General features: G+C 36.4%; 2 protein-coding genes across 5 annotated transcripts in view; one reads left to right on the top strand and one right to left on the bottom strand.

Annotated features, from left to right (window-relative positions):
• Window positions 1-15,988, bottom strand: part of LOC139152724 (UDP-glucuronosyltransferase 2C1-like) — a 567,100-nt gene that overhangs the window by 393,657 nt on the left and 157,455 nt on the right. The window lies entirely within an intron of this gene.
• The window catches only part of LOC139152708 (G-protein-signaling modulator 2-like), a 128,588-nt gene that overhangs the window by 48,331 nt on the left and 64,269 nt on the right, over window positions 1-15,988 (top strand). For all 4 annotated transcript variants that reach the window (XM_070726008.1, XM_070726011.1, XM_070726010.1 and 1 more), the window contains exons 6-9: window positions 1,452-1,567; window positions 4,493-4,648; window positions 5,491-5,599; window positions 15,276-15,379. In XM_070726008.1, coding sequence (XP_070582109.1) covers window positions 1,452-1,567; window positions 4,493-4,648; window positions 5,491-5,599; window positions 15,276-15,379 — 485 coding nt within the window. The remainder of the gene's footprint in view (window positions 1-1,451; window positions 1,568-4,492; window positions 4,649-5,490; window positions 5,600-15,275; window positions 15,380-15,988) is intronic.

Genomic DNA, 15,988 nt, shown 5'->3' with positions numbered 1-15,988 from the left:
TTTGTTTTTTGATACGATCCAATATGGCCGCCAGGCGGCCATTTTATTACGATTTTTCATGTACAGAGCCATTACTCAGGCATATCTAAACCGATTTTATTCAAATTTGGTACAAGGACATTGACCTATGTCATACATATGCACGTCGATTTGTTTTTTGATACGATCCAATATGGCCGCCAGGCGGCCATTTTATTACGATTTTTTCATGTACAGAGCCATTACTCAGGCATATCTAAACCGATTTTATTCAAATTTGGTACAAGGACATTGACCTATGTCATACATATGCACGTCGATTTGTTTTGTGATACGATCCAATATGGCCGCCAGGCGGCCATTTTATTACGATTTTTTCATGTACAGAGCCATTACTCAGGCATATCTACACCGATTTTATTCAAAGTTGGTACAAGGACATTGACCTATGTCATACATATGCACGTCGATTTGTTTTGTGATACGATCCAATATGGCTGCCAGGCGGCCATTTTATTACGATTTTTTCATGTACAGAGCCATAACTCAGGCATATCTCAACTGATTTTATTCAAAGTTGGTACAAGGACATTGACCTATGTCATACATATGCACGTCGATTTGTTTTGTGATATGATCCAATATGGCCGCCAGGCGGCCATTTTATTACGATTTTTTCATGTACAGAGCCATAACTCAGGCATATCTCAACTGATTTTATTCAAAGTTGGTACAAGGACATTGACCTATGTAATACATATGCACGGTAATCTGTTTTGTGATACGATCCAATATGGCCGCCAGGCGGCCATTTTGTTATGATTTTTTCATGTACAGAGCCATAACTCAGACATGTTTCAACCGATTTTATTCAAAGTTGGTACAAGGACATTGAACAATGTCATAGACATGGACGTCAATTTGGTTTGTGATACGATCCAATATGGCTGCCGTGTGGCCATTTGTTATGATTTTTTCATGTACAGAGCCATAACTCGGGCATATCTCAACCGATTTTATTCAAAGTTGGTACAAGGACATTAACCTATGTCATACATATGTAAGTCAATTTGTTTCATGATATGATCCAATATGGCTGCATGGCAGCCAATTTGTTACAATTTTTTCATGTCCTTAGCCAAAACTAGGGCACGTCTCAACCGATTTTATTCACCGATTTGATTCAAACTTAGTAAAAGGACATCACAGACCAAATTCATGAAGAGGACACTATCCTCTCTGAGGACTTGTAATCAAAGTACCCATTAACAAGTGGGGACTGTGTCATCTACGATGACTTGTTAATTGATTAATTGAACCCTGAACTTTCCCATATTACCAGCCATTACATCTTTGAAGATTTGGCTAGCTCCAAATGTAACAATCCAGAATTTGCTGTTTTACATGATTTTGCTGCATCACTAAGAGAATGCAGCGTATCATCAAATTGGATATCTTTCTTTGTGTCACAGAGGCTGTCAATAGCAAAAGAGTTTGGTGACAAATCAGCTGAGAGAAGAGCTTACAGTAACCTTGGCAACGCTCATGTGTTTCTTGGAGAGTTTGAAATAGCTGCAGAGTATTACAAGTGAGTTACCTTGTCATGAAATGCTGACTTATCAACACCACTGCATTTGTGTCTGAGTGTAAAAAATTGATGGTAAACCACTGTCCCTTGAACTATATAAAAAACAACACAACCCCCACCCCACCCCCTCAGCACAGACAAAAAAGTTTCCATAACATATTCTTTCTTCATTGGTTGTTAACCTTACTAAGAGAGTTGTTTAAACATTTTCTTGCAATTGTTTCTGTGTTCTGGTGATCCGTTCATTACAGCCAGTGAAAAGAGACCAAAGTCGGGGACAAATTGTAGTGATATATACAGCTGCAGATTTAAGTTTGGTCAGACTCTTGTAACCTATGAATGTATTGTTGGAAAGTATTGTAAAACAAGCAATAATACTGGATCACTAGTCATTACAGTAGTTCATATTGTCACAATCGTTGCCAGAAGGTTGGGTACAGAAACCTCTTTCATTATGTAGACATTACTCTGGAAATCAGGCAAATAAAGCAGATGTTTGTTCTTTTCTTAGATTTCTCTTTTTTGTATGACTACAGACAATTACTGTTACACCGATGTCTACTATCTATTGATTCACAGACAGCTCAAGTTGTACGTGCATGAGAAATAGGATCCAGTCTTTTGCTGTGTTTTATCTCGGCTTTTCAACAAAAGTGTTCATGGATCATGAGAAATGCATTTCACATTAAGATAGAGACTCGGTTAGATAAGCGAGAGTGGTTTTTAACAAGCAGTGGATTTCCACCCAGTGGTCGCAACATTCCGCCTGTTCCAGTTAAAAGCTTTCTCACCTCCAATACTTACACTTAGACTCTTCCAAACCTTTGACAACAGTTTGGTTGAGCCAAAACTTTCAGTAAAAGGGAGGTTACAAGTACAGATCATAATAGAAGTCCAAAGTACATGGCTGTGTTACATGTGTCAGGTCTGTACTTAGCTCCATCACAATGACACAGAAATCTCATCTACAATAATTACCTTCCGTTTGCAAGTGGCCATTCCTGAAGTCTCTTGGAGATAATTTCAGAAGCAGCCATGAATGCGACATCAGTTTCAATTTATCAAGAGGGAATAAAACAAACCCATTTATCGCAAGAGTCATGTCACTTTCAGTGGTCTGCGATCTGTGTCAAAATTACATCGTCGTGAACAAAGTGTGCTTGGGTTTGGAGCGAGGCCGGTAAATTATTCCTGAGGATTTCCTAATGGAATAAATGAGCCATGCTGGGAATAGAGAGTGCAACATTTCATGTCGTCTTCAAATCTCCGAGGTAGATCATCAGCATGGCTTCTGAGTACCCTCGGCGGTAATACTCTTCCTGCTACAAAATTGCCCCTATCAAACATAATGGAAATAACTTCAGAGCAATGTCACGAAACAACTCAAAGAGTGTCAGTCCGTCCTTGCCATTTTCAATCAGAGATTTGCATTATCCTGCGATATAGCCTTTCGTTTGTTCATTAAGATGCAATCAAAGGGAGTAATTTTACAACACACCGAAATCAGGGGTAATTTTACAACACACTGAAATCAATCGATCCTAGAATTAGAGCAGGCATAGAGAAATAATGATGGCATCAAATTCTGTCATTAAAAATGCCTTGTGTTACGTGCCATATAGTTGTAGTGTACCTTGCTTTACTAGGAAGATTGATTTTGCATTTTTTTTCACCAAATCGAGATAAAATTGCCAATCAAAATTGTGATTTGTAAAATCAGAAGCATTTATTATTGTGAAATTTTCGAAAATGAAATCACCAGTGAAAATAAGTTCTTCTTTTTCAATGAAAACATTTCTTGTCTGGCTGGAGTGGTAAAAAATGAAGATGGAAGGAAAATACAGCTCATCGATATGGAGACATCACTATGGAAACTGAATAGCCTACTAGTCAAAAATGTTGTTGTATTGCAATCTGATTAAATCAGATGTAGAGTACGGTGACGTCTTCTTATGCGTACGTGGTATTCCACGAGAATACCACGTACGCATATGAAGACGTCGCCGTATTCTACATCTGATTTTAATCAGATTGGTTGTATTGCTGCAGTTGTGTAATTACTGTATCGTTCATAAAGTTATTAAACACCAAAAATTTGAACGGAACAACAACAGTATATTGATATGACATTGTAGAAAGGAGTTGATTTATTAGAGATAGTATGAAGTCCAATTGGGCATAACATTTGAATATATGAAAAATCATTTTAGAAATCAAATTTGTAAACTTTGCCATTTGTGTATTGTTTAATTTGTGATACTGGTAGTTTCAGATTTGGTGTTGGGAGTGAGTAAATCAATATCAATATGAAATGTGAAATAGATTAGGATTTTTTGTAAATTTAATAAGATGAGGAACAAGGAGATGTCCATTTTTTCAAGTAAAACAAAAGCCTATTATTGTATGTTATATTGCCTTGAATTTGAAAGACTTAAACTTTTGCTCAAACTGTCCTCGAGGAAACATTCAACTATTCCTTTTCAAAATCAAGAATAGAAAAATTTTTGGTCACCATGGAAATGTTATTACCATAGAAACAAATAAGCTTAAATTTACGGATATTTGAAATTCAAATTGCCTGACATTCCTGTGATAACTCTTTGGGAAAAAATAAAATTTTCACAAACCTAAGACGATGAAAAGTTTACTCACTCTAAGAGCTTAAAATGATCCCCCACATGCAGTAGATCAGAAAATACTGTAAAAATATGAGAGTCTGACTATTTGTCCCCAAGATGCATTCTACCTTTAAAAGAAAACTGACAAAACTCTGCCGGTTTTATTTGTAGATGGTTGGAGAGCTAGAAAACTTCAAGCAATGTTTGAGTTATATGCACTATTGTATAACCTAAAAAAAGCCTGACTGAATGGCTTCCAAATATCTATTTGCAACAAGCATTATTTCTTTTTCTGATTTCCTTTCAGGAAAACCCTGCAGATTGCAAGACAGCTAGGAGATCTAGCCATTGAGGCTCAGGCATGCTACAGTCTAGGTAACACATTCACACTGTTACGAGACTATGAAACCGCCATTGAGTACCATATGAAGCACTTGAAAATTGCTCAGCGACTCTTTGATCGGTAAGTAGACAGGCAAGGGAAACACTCATCCGGGAAAGCTTTTTTTTGTGGCATTTTAACCGTCCAATTAAACTGGATGGCAATTCTCGGTTCAGGGTTTGCCAAGTAGAGACTCACATCTCAAAGTAAATGCATGGAATGATTTGATCAAGGAAAGTCAGGAAAAAATACCATCAAAGATGATGTAATAGCACTGATCGCAAATGACGTCATTTTTTCTCAATATGCAGAAATAAATATATGTCTGCATCTTCCGCATAAACGATGAAAATAAAACCTACTAGTGTTACAATGCTATTAAAAGTCACACTAATTCGTATGAATTTATGGCTCAGACTACAAGCTGCAACAACAGCCGAGCATACAACAACAAAATTTGTCTGAATTTTAGGCAGCATTGTCTGAAGTCGCGCACATGTAGCTATATATAGTAACAAACCTGAAATTGCGATCAACGCTATTCTAAATCAATGTGGTGATGACTTAGAGTAAAATGAGTCAGCAGATCAAAGAATATAGAAAATGTAGTCTGCACTGAACTGTAGACAGTTTTATTATAAACAGTTATATCTACTCCATGTATAAGTTGGAACCAACGCATGATGGAAAGGAAGACCAGAATGTCCGCTCAATATGCATAATATGTTTTTGGGGCAGCAATAACTTTTCTGTATTTCCATGTTTGGACAAATCCATATGGTAGTTGCAGTGTCTGCTGTACCGTGAACTACTTTGACAGTGAAATATAACGTCCATATTTGGTCAATAGGAAAGGAATTCAAAGTTTTAACTGAAACAAACAACAAGGTTGATACAATCATATTGCGTTGTTGTTTACCTAGGGTTGGTGAAGGGAGGGCGTGCTGGAGTCTAGGAAATGCTCACACAGCACTGGGCAGCCATGAGAAGGCGCTACATTTTGCAACTCAGCATCTGGAAATATCCAGAGAGGTGAGTAAGATTGTTGCCATGACAATGTCAGTTGTAGCAACTGTTACACAGTCATGGTGAACTGTAAATGTGAGTTTATGTCACTTTGAACTTTTCTTATGTACTGCATTGTTTATGTCATACCATGTTTTATTATGGCATCATTTTAGTTCATTTCTGAAGCGTTCATTTATTATTCTAGGTCAGTGCATTCAGGGATTTTCATGGACTGAACAATAAAAATAGAATCACAAATATTACTGGTATATTAAAGCTAAAACTTATGAACATGAAATAAAATACAAAAGAAAGTGACTTAATTATGAAATACATGGAGGAACTTTGAAAAAGATAAAAATGACTAAAAAATCGATGTATCAGTACGTAACAGAGATTTGAATAGATATATCTCAAGAATAGTGACAAGAAGATGAGTAATAAAATGCAAGTGGAAGCTATCATCATGTGTACATCATATCTACATGTGTACATATGTACATCATATCTACATTTGTACATATGTACATAATATCTACATGTGTACATCATATCTACATGTGTACATCATATCTACATATGTACATCATATCTACATGTGTACATCATATCTACCAGGGAAAGACACTAAGGGTTGCCCGATTGCCCGGGGCAAGTGAAAGTCGCGTTCGGGCAAGTGAACCTCCGATGCCACTTGCCCGACGGGACAAGTGAAAAAAATAATACCTAGAAATCGAATTCACGAGAGCGATTTTCTGGTGACGGAACACGGACTATAAACAACAAAAAATAATCATATTATGTCATTGTGAACATTTCCATAATATTTTTCATAAAATTGCATGAAGAGTTGATGAAAAGAATCATGTAATCGCTTTCAATAAAATGCAGTTCAAACAATACCACCAGTTACCGTACGCTGATTTTGCATATGAGAAAGCTGTTCAGCTGGTGGAGCGTACGTTCACCAAAGTTCATTGCATTGACTGTGAGGTTACGGTGTCTCACAATATATCGATACGGTAAAAAAAGAAACACACAGCGGTTTTTGTGCTTTGTATGAACGTTTATAATGATGTAAAAATAAAGTCCAGTGGTGAAAAATCACCAAAAAAGGGACTTTTACTAAAACGTACTCTTCAATGTTAACTTGTTGAGTGACAGTGAGTGGCATCCCGGCAAGACCGCATGCAATGAAAGTCATGAGCAAGCTTTGGTGTCAACGGGTCCAGTCTTTGAATTTTTAATGAACACTGACTTAATTTTCAGGTCAATAAGCCAAAAGTTACTTGTCCGTGGCGACCAACCTCTCTGTTTGTGAATTTTCCCATTCTAAAATGACTGTCAAGAAGCAATTGGAGCGAGTTTGGCATCGAGAAATTCAACTTGCACATTGAAAACCACCGACGCCTTAGGTTGTTGGTTTAAATTCTATTTAGTCTGCGCATGAGCACTAAAAAGACCACCTAGGTTATTAGAAAAACATAGGATACTGGTATAGTGCAATGGTAATCCAAACTTCATAGGGCTCGTGTATGATATCAGCGCAGTAAAAACATGACAAGGAAGTACATTATTTTTCAGAAGCTTAAAAACATTCCTTTATAGCTGCAGATTTTTTTCTTTCAGTATAGATAAGTTAAAACTTTTAACTGCAAAAATACCTTGAAGGTACAATTAAAATGGCTGTTATTATTTGTTCATTAAGCCCTCACTGGCAAGAAAGTAAACATGCAAACATATGAACTGTTAGAATTTTTTCTATGAATATGAAAGCCCCTCTAGCTGTAAATCTTGAAATTTGTTGACCTAAAAAAGGCTTCCTATTTTCTCTGGTTTTCTTTAAATTCTACCCATTTACAGGATATAGTCTTTTACAGTTTTACAAAACAGTGAAAAATTGGACAAGTAAATTTACATTTTAACCATTATTTTGATTTCCCACCATACTACAAAGAAAACAAAGCATTTTTGTCGCAGTTGAAAACATTAAACACTATGCATTACATTGGACTACTCTGTTGTTTCCGTGAATATTCAAATGCATAAATGCACGGTGTACACTGTTTTTGCTATATTTGCATGGGGTGCCATTTTACGTTTGGGCACACATTTATTATTTCTCTTGTTCGAAATTGCACATGCAGTCTCACTGGGCAGTAAACAATACTTGTATTCCAACCCCCCAAAGAGCACATTCCCAAAAACTTGTTTTAGTTCAGAAGTAAAATCACATAAAAAATGCTAAATGATACAGCTAGTGGGGCTTTAATAATTAATTTAATATAAATGAGCCATCCAGCACTCTTAGAAGTGTGAGGAGAACCCTATGAGAATGTCTGACATTATCTCATGATAACATGATAATTTTCAAAATAAAGTGCGTGAAATGAAAAACCAGTGTTTGAGCTTTTTTCAAACACGTAAATCATACTGGGCAAGTGGTTTTCCAATTCGGGCAAGTGAACCGAACCCCCAAATTGCCCGAAGGGCAAGTGGATAAAAAAATAAGTGTCTTTCCCTGTCTACATGTGTACATGTGACAGTTATATAAGGTTGTCGGTATGTTTGTTATCAGCTGTATTAAAGGCTTTGAACCTTACCAAAATTATCCAAACATCAACAAGATTTCCAAGGTACACCAAAGCAATCACTGTCCTTGGATAACAGAACTGCCAAGGTCAATTAAAAAGACATTTAGGTACGATTAGCTGACTGTGGCTTTATCAGTGGTCACACTTGTGTGTACATCAAAGCCTCGTTACGTCCCTTGTTATTGCCATGCCGATAAATGTGTGAAACAAAGCTCAAAAAGACAGTGAGAATAACCCTGAATATCATCATACAAAGTGCTTATGATTAGTTTGTGGGAAGAAGATGTGAATTTTAATCAATCCATACTCACTGTCTGTAAGATATAGACAACTGACATGATGTGAGTATAAGCAAGTGTTAGCAGAGGCTAACTATACTTGTAATGACGACAACAACAACAGCAATGATAGTGAATGATAGAAGTTGTAGTAAAATCATAAAATCTTAACACTTATCCTGCCAAGTTCATATGTCACCATCAGGTCAAGTATGTTAAAACCAGTGAGAAACAACATGTCCCATATGGTGCATCTTAACAAAGACTTGAACATTTAACCCTTTTCCTGCCAAGTTCATATTTCACCATCAGGTCAAGATGGTTAAATTTAATGAAACAACATATTCCATATGATGTATTTTAACATAATACTGTACATTTGAAGGCTGTTGAAAACATAATACTGTAAAGTTGATTTTTTTTTGACAAAAGATGCTATAACATACCAAGCCAAGTGGGTGAAAATACATTTTTTTTGGCTCAATACCGCTTTTTACTGACTTGGCTGATGGGGAAGTGATACAGTTATTACTGTCTGGCAGGAAAAGGGTTAAGCCCCCTAAAACACAGAGATACAAGTGTGGTTTGAACTGACTAATGTCTAGACCAGCTTTGCCGTACCATGCCAAGTAGGTAGAAATGCTCATAGGTTTGGCTCAGTACTAACATGGCAGATGGAGAAATAGTATTCATAAAGATGTACTCCTAAGATCTAGAGCACTACTGATATTTAAATAAAAATGCAGTTGACACATTCTTCCATCTAGTTTCTGACTGAAATGTTTGGAAAGATGATTTTGGTTTCTTTGAATTTTGCAGAAGGACACTTCTTTATAACTTGCACAAGCTAACAGTAGTACATCCAACAAGCCTTGGGCAGCCAATTTTGTTTGCATACGTACATGTCTGTAGTTTTGTGATGTAATTTCTTGGAAAGGCCATTGCAATCATACACAATGTCTTTCCCTGGAGCCTATACATAAATGTGTTTACCAGTGCCATGTTGTGTCATAAGACTTCAATAACATGGAAAATCTACAACACTCTAGGGTATTGCTTATCTCATTTCTTGATAGCTACAAATATGTCATTCCAATTTTATTTTTTCTTCAAATCTTGCTGCTCATCCTCCGTCATTTTTGCTATTATAATTTTGTTTTTCGTAGTTTGGCAAATTTATTGGTATGATATCTCAGCTACCTGTATAAGAGGCAGTTTATTTTTCATGTTAGCTATTGTTCAGTCTCTTTATTTACCTGTACCTTTCTTATCTGTGATAGAAATTCTGTCGTTTCGTGAAATGTTTATCAATGCAGATGGAACTATTTTTCAACATTTAGAATGTGCCCATGTTTTTAGTTTCCTTCAAGCATTTTCAAAAACTGTGGCACTCTGCTATTTTTCATCAAGTATATTATGTTTAATTTGGTTTCCATACCATTTCAAACTACCTTGATGAAGCTCATCTGAGTATGTTAGCTTTTGCCACCAACAACATTGTCTTATGATGAATATTTAATGATGATGGAAATTGAGTTCATAATAATGGCTGGCAACTGTTATTGGTTTCATCAATACTTGTCATGTGTGTAAACGTGAATGCTTGGATAGGTAAATTATTGATCCTGGTTTGATGTGGCTTGCTCTGACAACCAGCTGAAGTACAACCACGAGGCATCAGACTCGCAAAACACCAAATGAAAATTTGCTGTGTGAGTTCAGGTTACAGTTGATCATCTTGTGACCGTCAGCCATGTCTGTTATACCCACCCACAGTCTGTGTGCATACCTCCTTTGGGATGTAAGACGTCCACACAGTACAGGAGTTTGTGTACACGGTACCAAGATCAAACTTTCATCGTGAAATTTGATGTAATGTGACTACATTAAGGTAGCATACACCTCAAAAGTGAAAGACTAACTTTTACTCAAACTTTCCTCAATGAAACTTTCAACAGCTCTCTATCTAAATCAAGAATAAAAAGCAAGGGCCACGGTGCAAAATTCGGTACTACAGAAACAAATTGCCTAATATTTACTGGTATTTGAAATTCAAAATGGCCGCCATCTCTGTGTTAACTCTTTGGGGGAAAATAAAATTTTCATTTCTCGAAAAACTTAAATGGTGAAAAGTTTTAACACGTCAAGAGCTTTAAAATGAGCTCACACACAAGTGGTAGATCAGAAGAGAATTGTAAAAATTTGAGAGTCAAAATGTATGTCCCTGAGGTGCATATGACAGAATTGCAATGGAACTGAGTCTCTCATCATTCAAAATACCCCATACACTGTACCTGTCATTTCTGTCGTCTAGTTCAATACCAGTAACATACTTTCAAATCACATCCACAGATTTTAACTAAAAAGCACTTTGCCCAAAAGGTTTAATTCAAGGATGTGGTTATATTACACTGTGAAATTTGATCAAAAATGGTTCATAATTCTCTAGGTAGTTTTAAATATTTGATGTCTTGCTACCTGTTTCATGCATTTCATCCGGAAAGGTCACATGGGAGAGGTCACCAGGGATTTTCCGATAGAGACTGCCAGGAAATCAACTGAAACACTCAGTGACTGATGGATAATTACCCTTAGAAAGTGATATTCCTTGCCATTGTGTTCATTTCATAGCACTTTCAGTCTTATTACAAAAATAAAATTCAACTGTTAAACCCAAATTTAAAACTCTTTCTATGCAATGAAGCACTACACTTCATTCCAGACTGTTTAAAACTATTGTTCATTTTCTTGGCATACAAAAGCTGCAAAAAGAAAAGCTTTGACCCCAGAGTTTGGATAGATAGAACAAACTTGACCTTGACTGAATCTAAAGATATGTATCAGCTATATTAATTATGGTTATCATGTGACATTGAGCAGCAAGATTGGAAAGAGGTACATGTAGTCTATGAAAACGCAATTCTTTTGAAGACAGATGTTACCGCTAAAAACTATAAAGGAAGTCGTAATAACAGTTTTACTGCTGGCTTGACTATCAGTAACTTTCAAACACAAGAGTGTGTTGGATTTTCATCCTGTATTTTATTTTTAGGGTAGTGCACACCTCAAAAGTGAAAGACTTAAACTTTTGCTCAAATTTTCCTCAAGGAAACACAAGACAATTACCAAATAAAAAATAAAAATCAGGGGTCTCCGTGCAAAGTTTTGCACCAGAGAAACAAATTGCCTAACATTTGCTAATATTTGAAACTCAAACTGGCTGCCATCCTTGTGTTAACTCCTTGGGATAAAATAACATTTTGGATTTATTAAAAACTAGGCTGGTTAAAATTTCGTTACTCAAAGATCTTTAAAGTGAGCCCCGACAAGTGTGAGATCAGAAAAGAATTGTGAAAATTTTAGAGTCCGAATATCTTTCCACTAAGTGCATTGTACTTTAATAAGCACAAACACAGCCACATACTTAGTATAAATGTATATGAGTGACAGTTTTGTGAATTGTTTGAGTTTTGACAGGTAGTACCACTATACAGTGTTTGGTCTTGTTATTCATCCTCTGAGATGTAAGAGAACATTCATGTTGTGACGTTACCATGATTCACGTCACTATGAATTCACTTCAGTTACCCAATGATGTTGTATCAAACTCTCAGGAGATTACCATTTGCCGTTTGCAGCATGACACCCAAAAGTCAGGATGACACAGAAGTTTTTCACATTGTTTTGGTACCTAGATAAAATTTTTCTTCCGTTTCCCTCCAGTTTGTCATTAATGCGACAAAGATTCCACTACCATACCACTGGTATGCACACTTTGATGTTGTGAATGATAGAAATAATTTGTCACTGATCACATTCTAGTAGCTAATAAAGTTCATATCAGAAGCATCAATCTGTATATTCACAAACTACAACTCCGTACCATGTTTCCATAGCAACATGAACTGTTCCTCATCGTGGGTACCCCTACCCCCATCCTGTTCAATGACGTAAATCAGATCAAGATGACCCATGGCAAGATAAGACTACATGCACATTTCTAGTCCCTGTACTGGGAATCTGCTTGATTAGAGCATAACTAAGAGTTCCTCACGCTTCAGGGAAAATAAAATGTTTTAGAATCTTCCCTACGATTTATTTGAGAATGTTGTAGCCTGTATTATTTTGACAAGCCAGATTTGAACATTACTTCTGGCTTAGTTAGAGAGTGTCTGTCTTCAATACTTGAAAAATTTATAAACTTTAAATGCTTCAGAAAAATTTCCTGCTTTAGTTTTTTTCTATCATTCACTACTTTGTTCATCTGGCTTTGAACATGACATCAAACAGTCAAGGTGAACATTTAGAATTGTTCAGTCGTAGAATGTTGGTCACCAGAGAGAATACCTTAAATTTGTTTGTATCCGGCCATCTTTTGAGAGCGATTGTTTGGTTTCATATCTGCAGTAACATAATGCCATACAGGCTTGCTGGAGACTTGGCGTATTGTCTGTTATCTGAACACCGCTAACACACTGAGCATAGGAACACATGAAAAAAGCCATACAGGCATTCAGTGGCTGCAGTAAACAGTATACAGGCTTGCAAAACGTAGTGTTGTGTAGATCATTTCTCATTAGGACGAAAAGTGGCATACAATTGAATTGTTCTATATCTTCCAACACTGCCTGTTTTATTCAAATACAGGTAGAGAACATCAGAGATATTGTTCACTTGAGTTGACCTTGCACTTTCTGTCATGCGTGTCACTGCAGAGACTATTCCGTTGTTCCCTTCCAATCTACCTTACGTTGCAGTCTATCTGATGGTGAAATATTGGACTGCCGTGGAGCAATCATTGTTCATTTTGTCAGCAAGAATCAAACCCCATTCACATTGCTATCATAACTTTGTTATCCGTCAAACGACATTGAAAATGTTTCTAGGACCTTCAATAATTAATGAAGTGCTGTCAAATCATCCTTTCCATTTATCATTGCTCATTTTTTTCCTCAGCGATAATTCTCATGGTCATAATGGGAGCAGCCATGCTTAGTAAAGTGTTCCTTGGTTATTTCTGTCAAGGCTTTTAAAGGAGGTGATATATTCTGCCTAAGTCACAGAACAAATCTGTTTTAAATGAATCTGCAAGCTAAACCTTAAATATGTTACATACTGTTTTGTTTATGAAATTGTCCTTCAACATTGAAATTCATTGCTATGTATTGACTGCTATGATGCTGGGATCCAGGGTTCGTTTCAATGAGAGGGCAGGGATATGCTATCTTCAAACTTACTGTTTTGATCACCTCGGCAGATCAACCCCTCTTTCCCAGTAACCAGTCATCAGACTAAAATTGCCATCTTTGGTTGGATTCCACCTCTACCTGGAGTGATTAAGGTAGAACGCGCTTCGGGGGACAGATATTCAAACTCTCAAACTTTTACAATTCTTTTTTGGTGAATCACGTGTGGGGTTCATTTTATAGCTCGTGGTGTAAGATAACTTTTCACCTGCTTAGTTTTCGAAATTGGAAAATTTTATTTTCTCCATAGAGTTAACACAGCGATGGTAGCCATTTTGCATTTCAAATATCACTAAATCTTGGGTTATTTGTTTCTGTAGTACCAATTTTTGCACGGTGACCCACGATTTTATTTTTATTTGTGATTTTGAAAGAGAATGGTTGAAAAATTTCTTGAGGAAAGTTTAAGTCTTTCACTTTCCAGGGGCAGATGCCTGCACAGTCACTTCTCATTTTTATCCAGATATTTACCTAAAATGTAAATTCTCATTTATTACGGACAACTACCCAGGTAGCTTACGCACTGGTTCTACCAGCATGATCTACCAGCATGTAATAGCGTCTGTGACGTCAAAATACCAAATTAAGACTTTTTGAATCCTGAAAGCATTGTCCTGGTACTTCCATATATAGATATGCAGATATAATCCCAATTTAACCATTTAAACATCTATTTTTTGGCATATTTTAAGATTTATATCATCCAATCAGATTTGATGACGGTAGAAATTCAAGGTATAAAATATCTCATTACTGTCAATAACAAAACATTGCAGGGTTGATGTCTTTCACACGCACTGGATACTTCAAAATTTTTCTGTTACGCCAGAATTTACAGATTTAGTGGTTCCAAATGTACACAAGCAAGTTTTAGCTGGAGAGTGAGATTTTCAGAAAAATTCAACATCGCTAAATGTCTAATCATTGAAGTTCTAGTGTACACAGAGAATAGGTATCTAAAATTCTCTGGACACACAGGCAGGTATTTCAAGCTACACTCGTACACTGCCCTCTTCACTGCTTTCATTTAGCCATACCGGTAACAGTCACCGTACATGTAGTTTGTTTTGCTGCGAGGAACTTTGTACAGCATGAGAAGAACTCACAAGTTGAATCAGATATCAGTATTCATAATTTTACAGTTGTGGTAATCCTGATCTGGAAGAAATCTGTCAGTCTACACATGTGTATCTTTACATTTGTCTGTCCGCCTGGTTATATCTAACTATTTACTGTCTGGTTACAACTGTCTGTCTGGTTATATCTATCTAAGACGTGTGTTATATCTAACTCTGTGCACAGTGCAATGCAAGCCAAATCTTCATTGTCATTTTCACAGTCCCACATCTGCTAACGATGATCCCATGTATTGTATTTAGTAACTTCTGTTCTATGTGTCAGAGTAAGATTATTACCCGTGTGGTCACTCTAAAATAAATCATGAAATAATAAAACTTTAGGCCATTAAATGTTGCAAATCAAAATCTAAATGCAGACTCTTTTATTTTCAAGTTTAAGTACATTGCTACATGCCCTCATTTCAGTAATCAATTTTTTTTCGTAAAAATTTTTTCTGTGACAGGTTGGAGATCGTACCGGTGAAGTGACAGCACAGATGAACCTAGCTGATCTCAGATCTATCCTAGGAATACAAGCCAATGGACAACAGCTCAAGAAAATAGAAAGGTATATTGACTGAACTTTTGTAAATATACTTATCCTTTGTTGGTATCTTTCACTTGACCAGCAGCCATTTTGATATGATATGGTAAAGGCCTGTGTTGGCGTCAGATTGTCTTGCAAGGAAATTTACTTGCTAGATTACAATTTCAATGGAAAACAAAAGGCTATGACACCTCCATAATCCTCTTACAGACTAAAACAAACTTGATCCCAGGGATAGAGTCCCTGGCATTTACAATAATATGCGCCTTAAAATTGAATGACTTAAAGCTTTAGTCAAACTTTCGTCTCTAACAAGAATAAAAGTCGGGGTCTCCAGCGAAGTTTGGTACTAGAGAAACACATTTTCTAACATTTACCAATATTTGAAGTTCGAGTTTCTGAAAACTAAGACGGTGACAATTTTTATTTTTACTCCAAGAGCTTTAAAATGAACCCCACAAGCGGTAGATCAGAAAAGTATTGTTAAAATTTTGGAATCATAATATCTGTGCCCTAGGCGCATTCCATCCAGAAACAAGCCCAGATAGATATTCTGATGTAACCTAATTGATTTACTTCATATATGGTGAAAGAATGAAATAAACATGACTTCAGGAGGCACGTCTTTTA

The sequence above is a fragment of the Ptychodera flava genome, chromosome 16 (assembly GCF_041260155.1).
Source record: "Ptychodera flava strain L36383 chromosome 16, AS_Pfla_20210202, whole genome shotgun sequence".
NCBI classification, from domain to species: Eukaryota; Metazoa; Hemichordata; class Enteropneusta; family Ptychoderidae; genus Ptychodera; species Ptychodera flava.
This window is presented reverse-complemented; position numbering and strand designations above follow the sequence as displayed.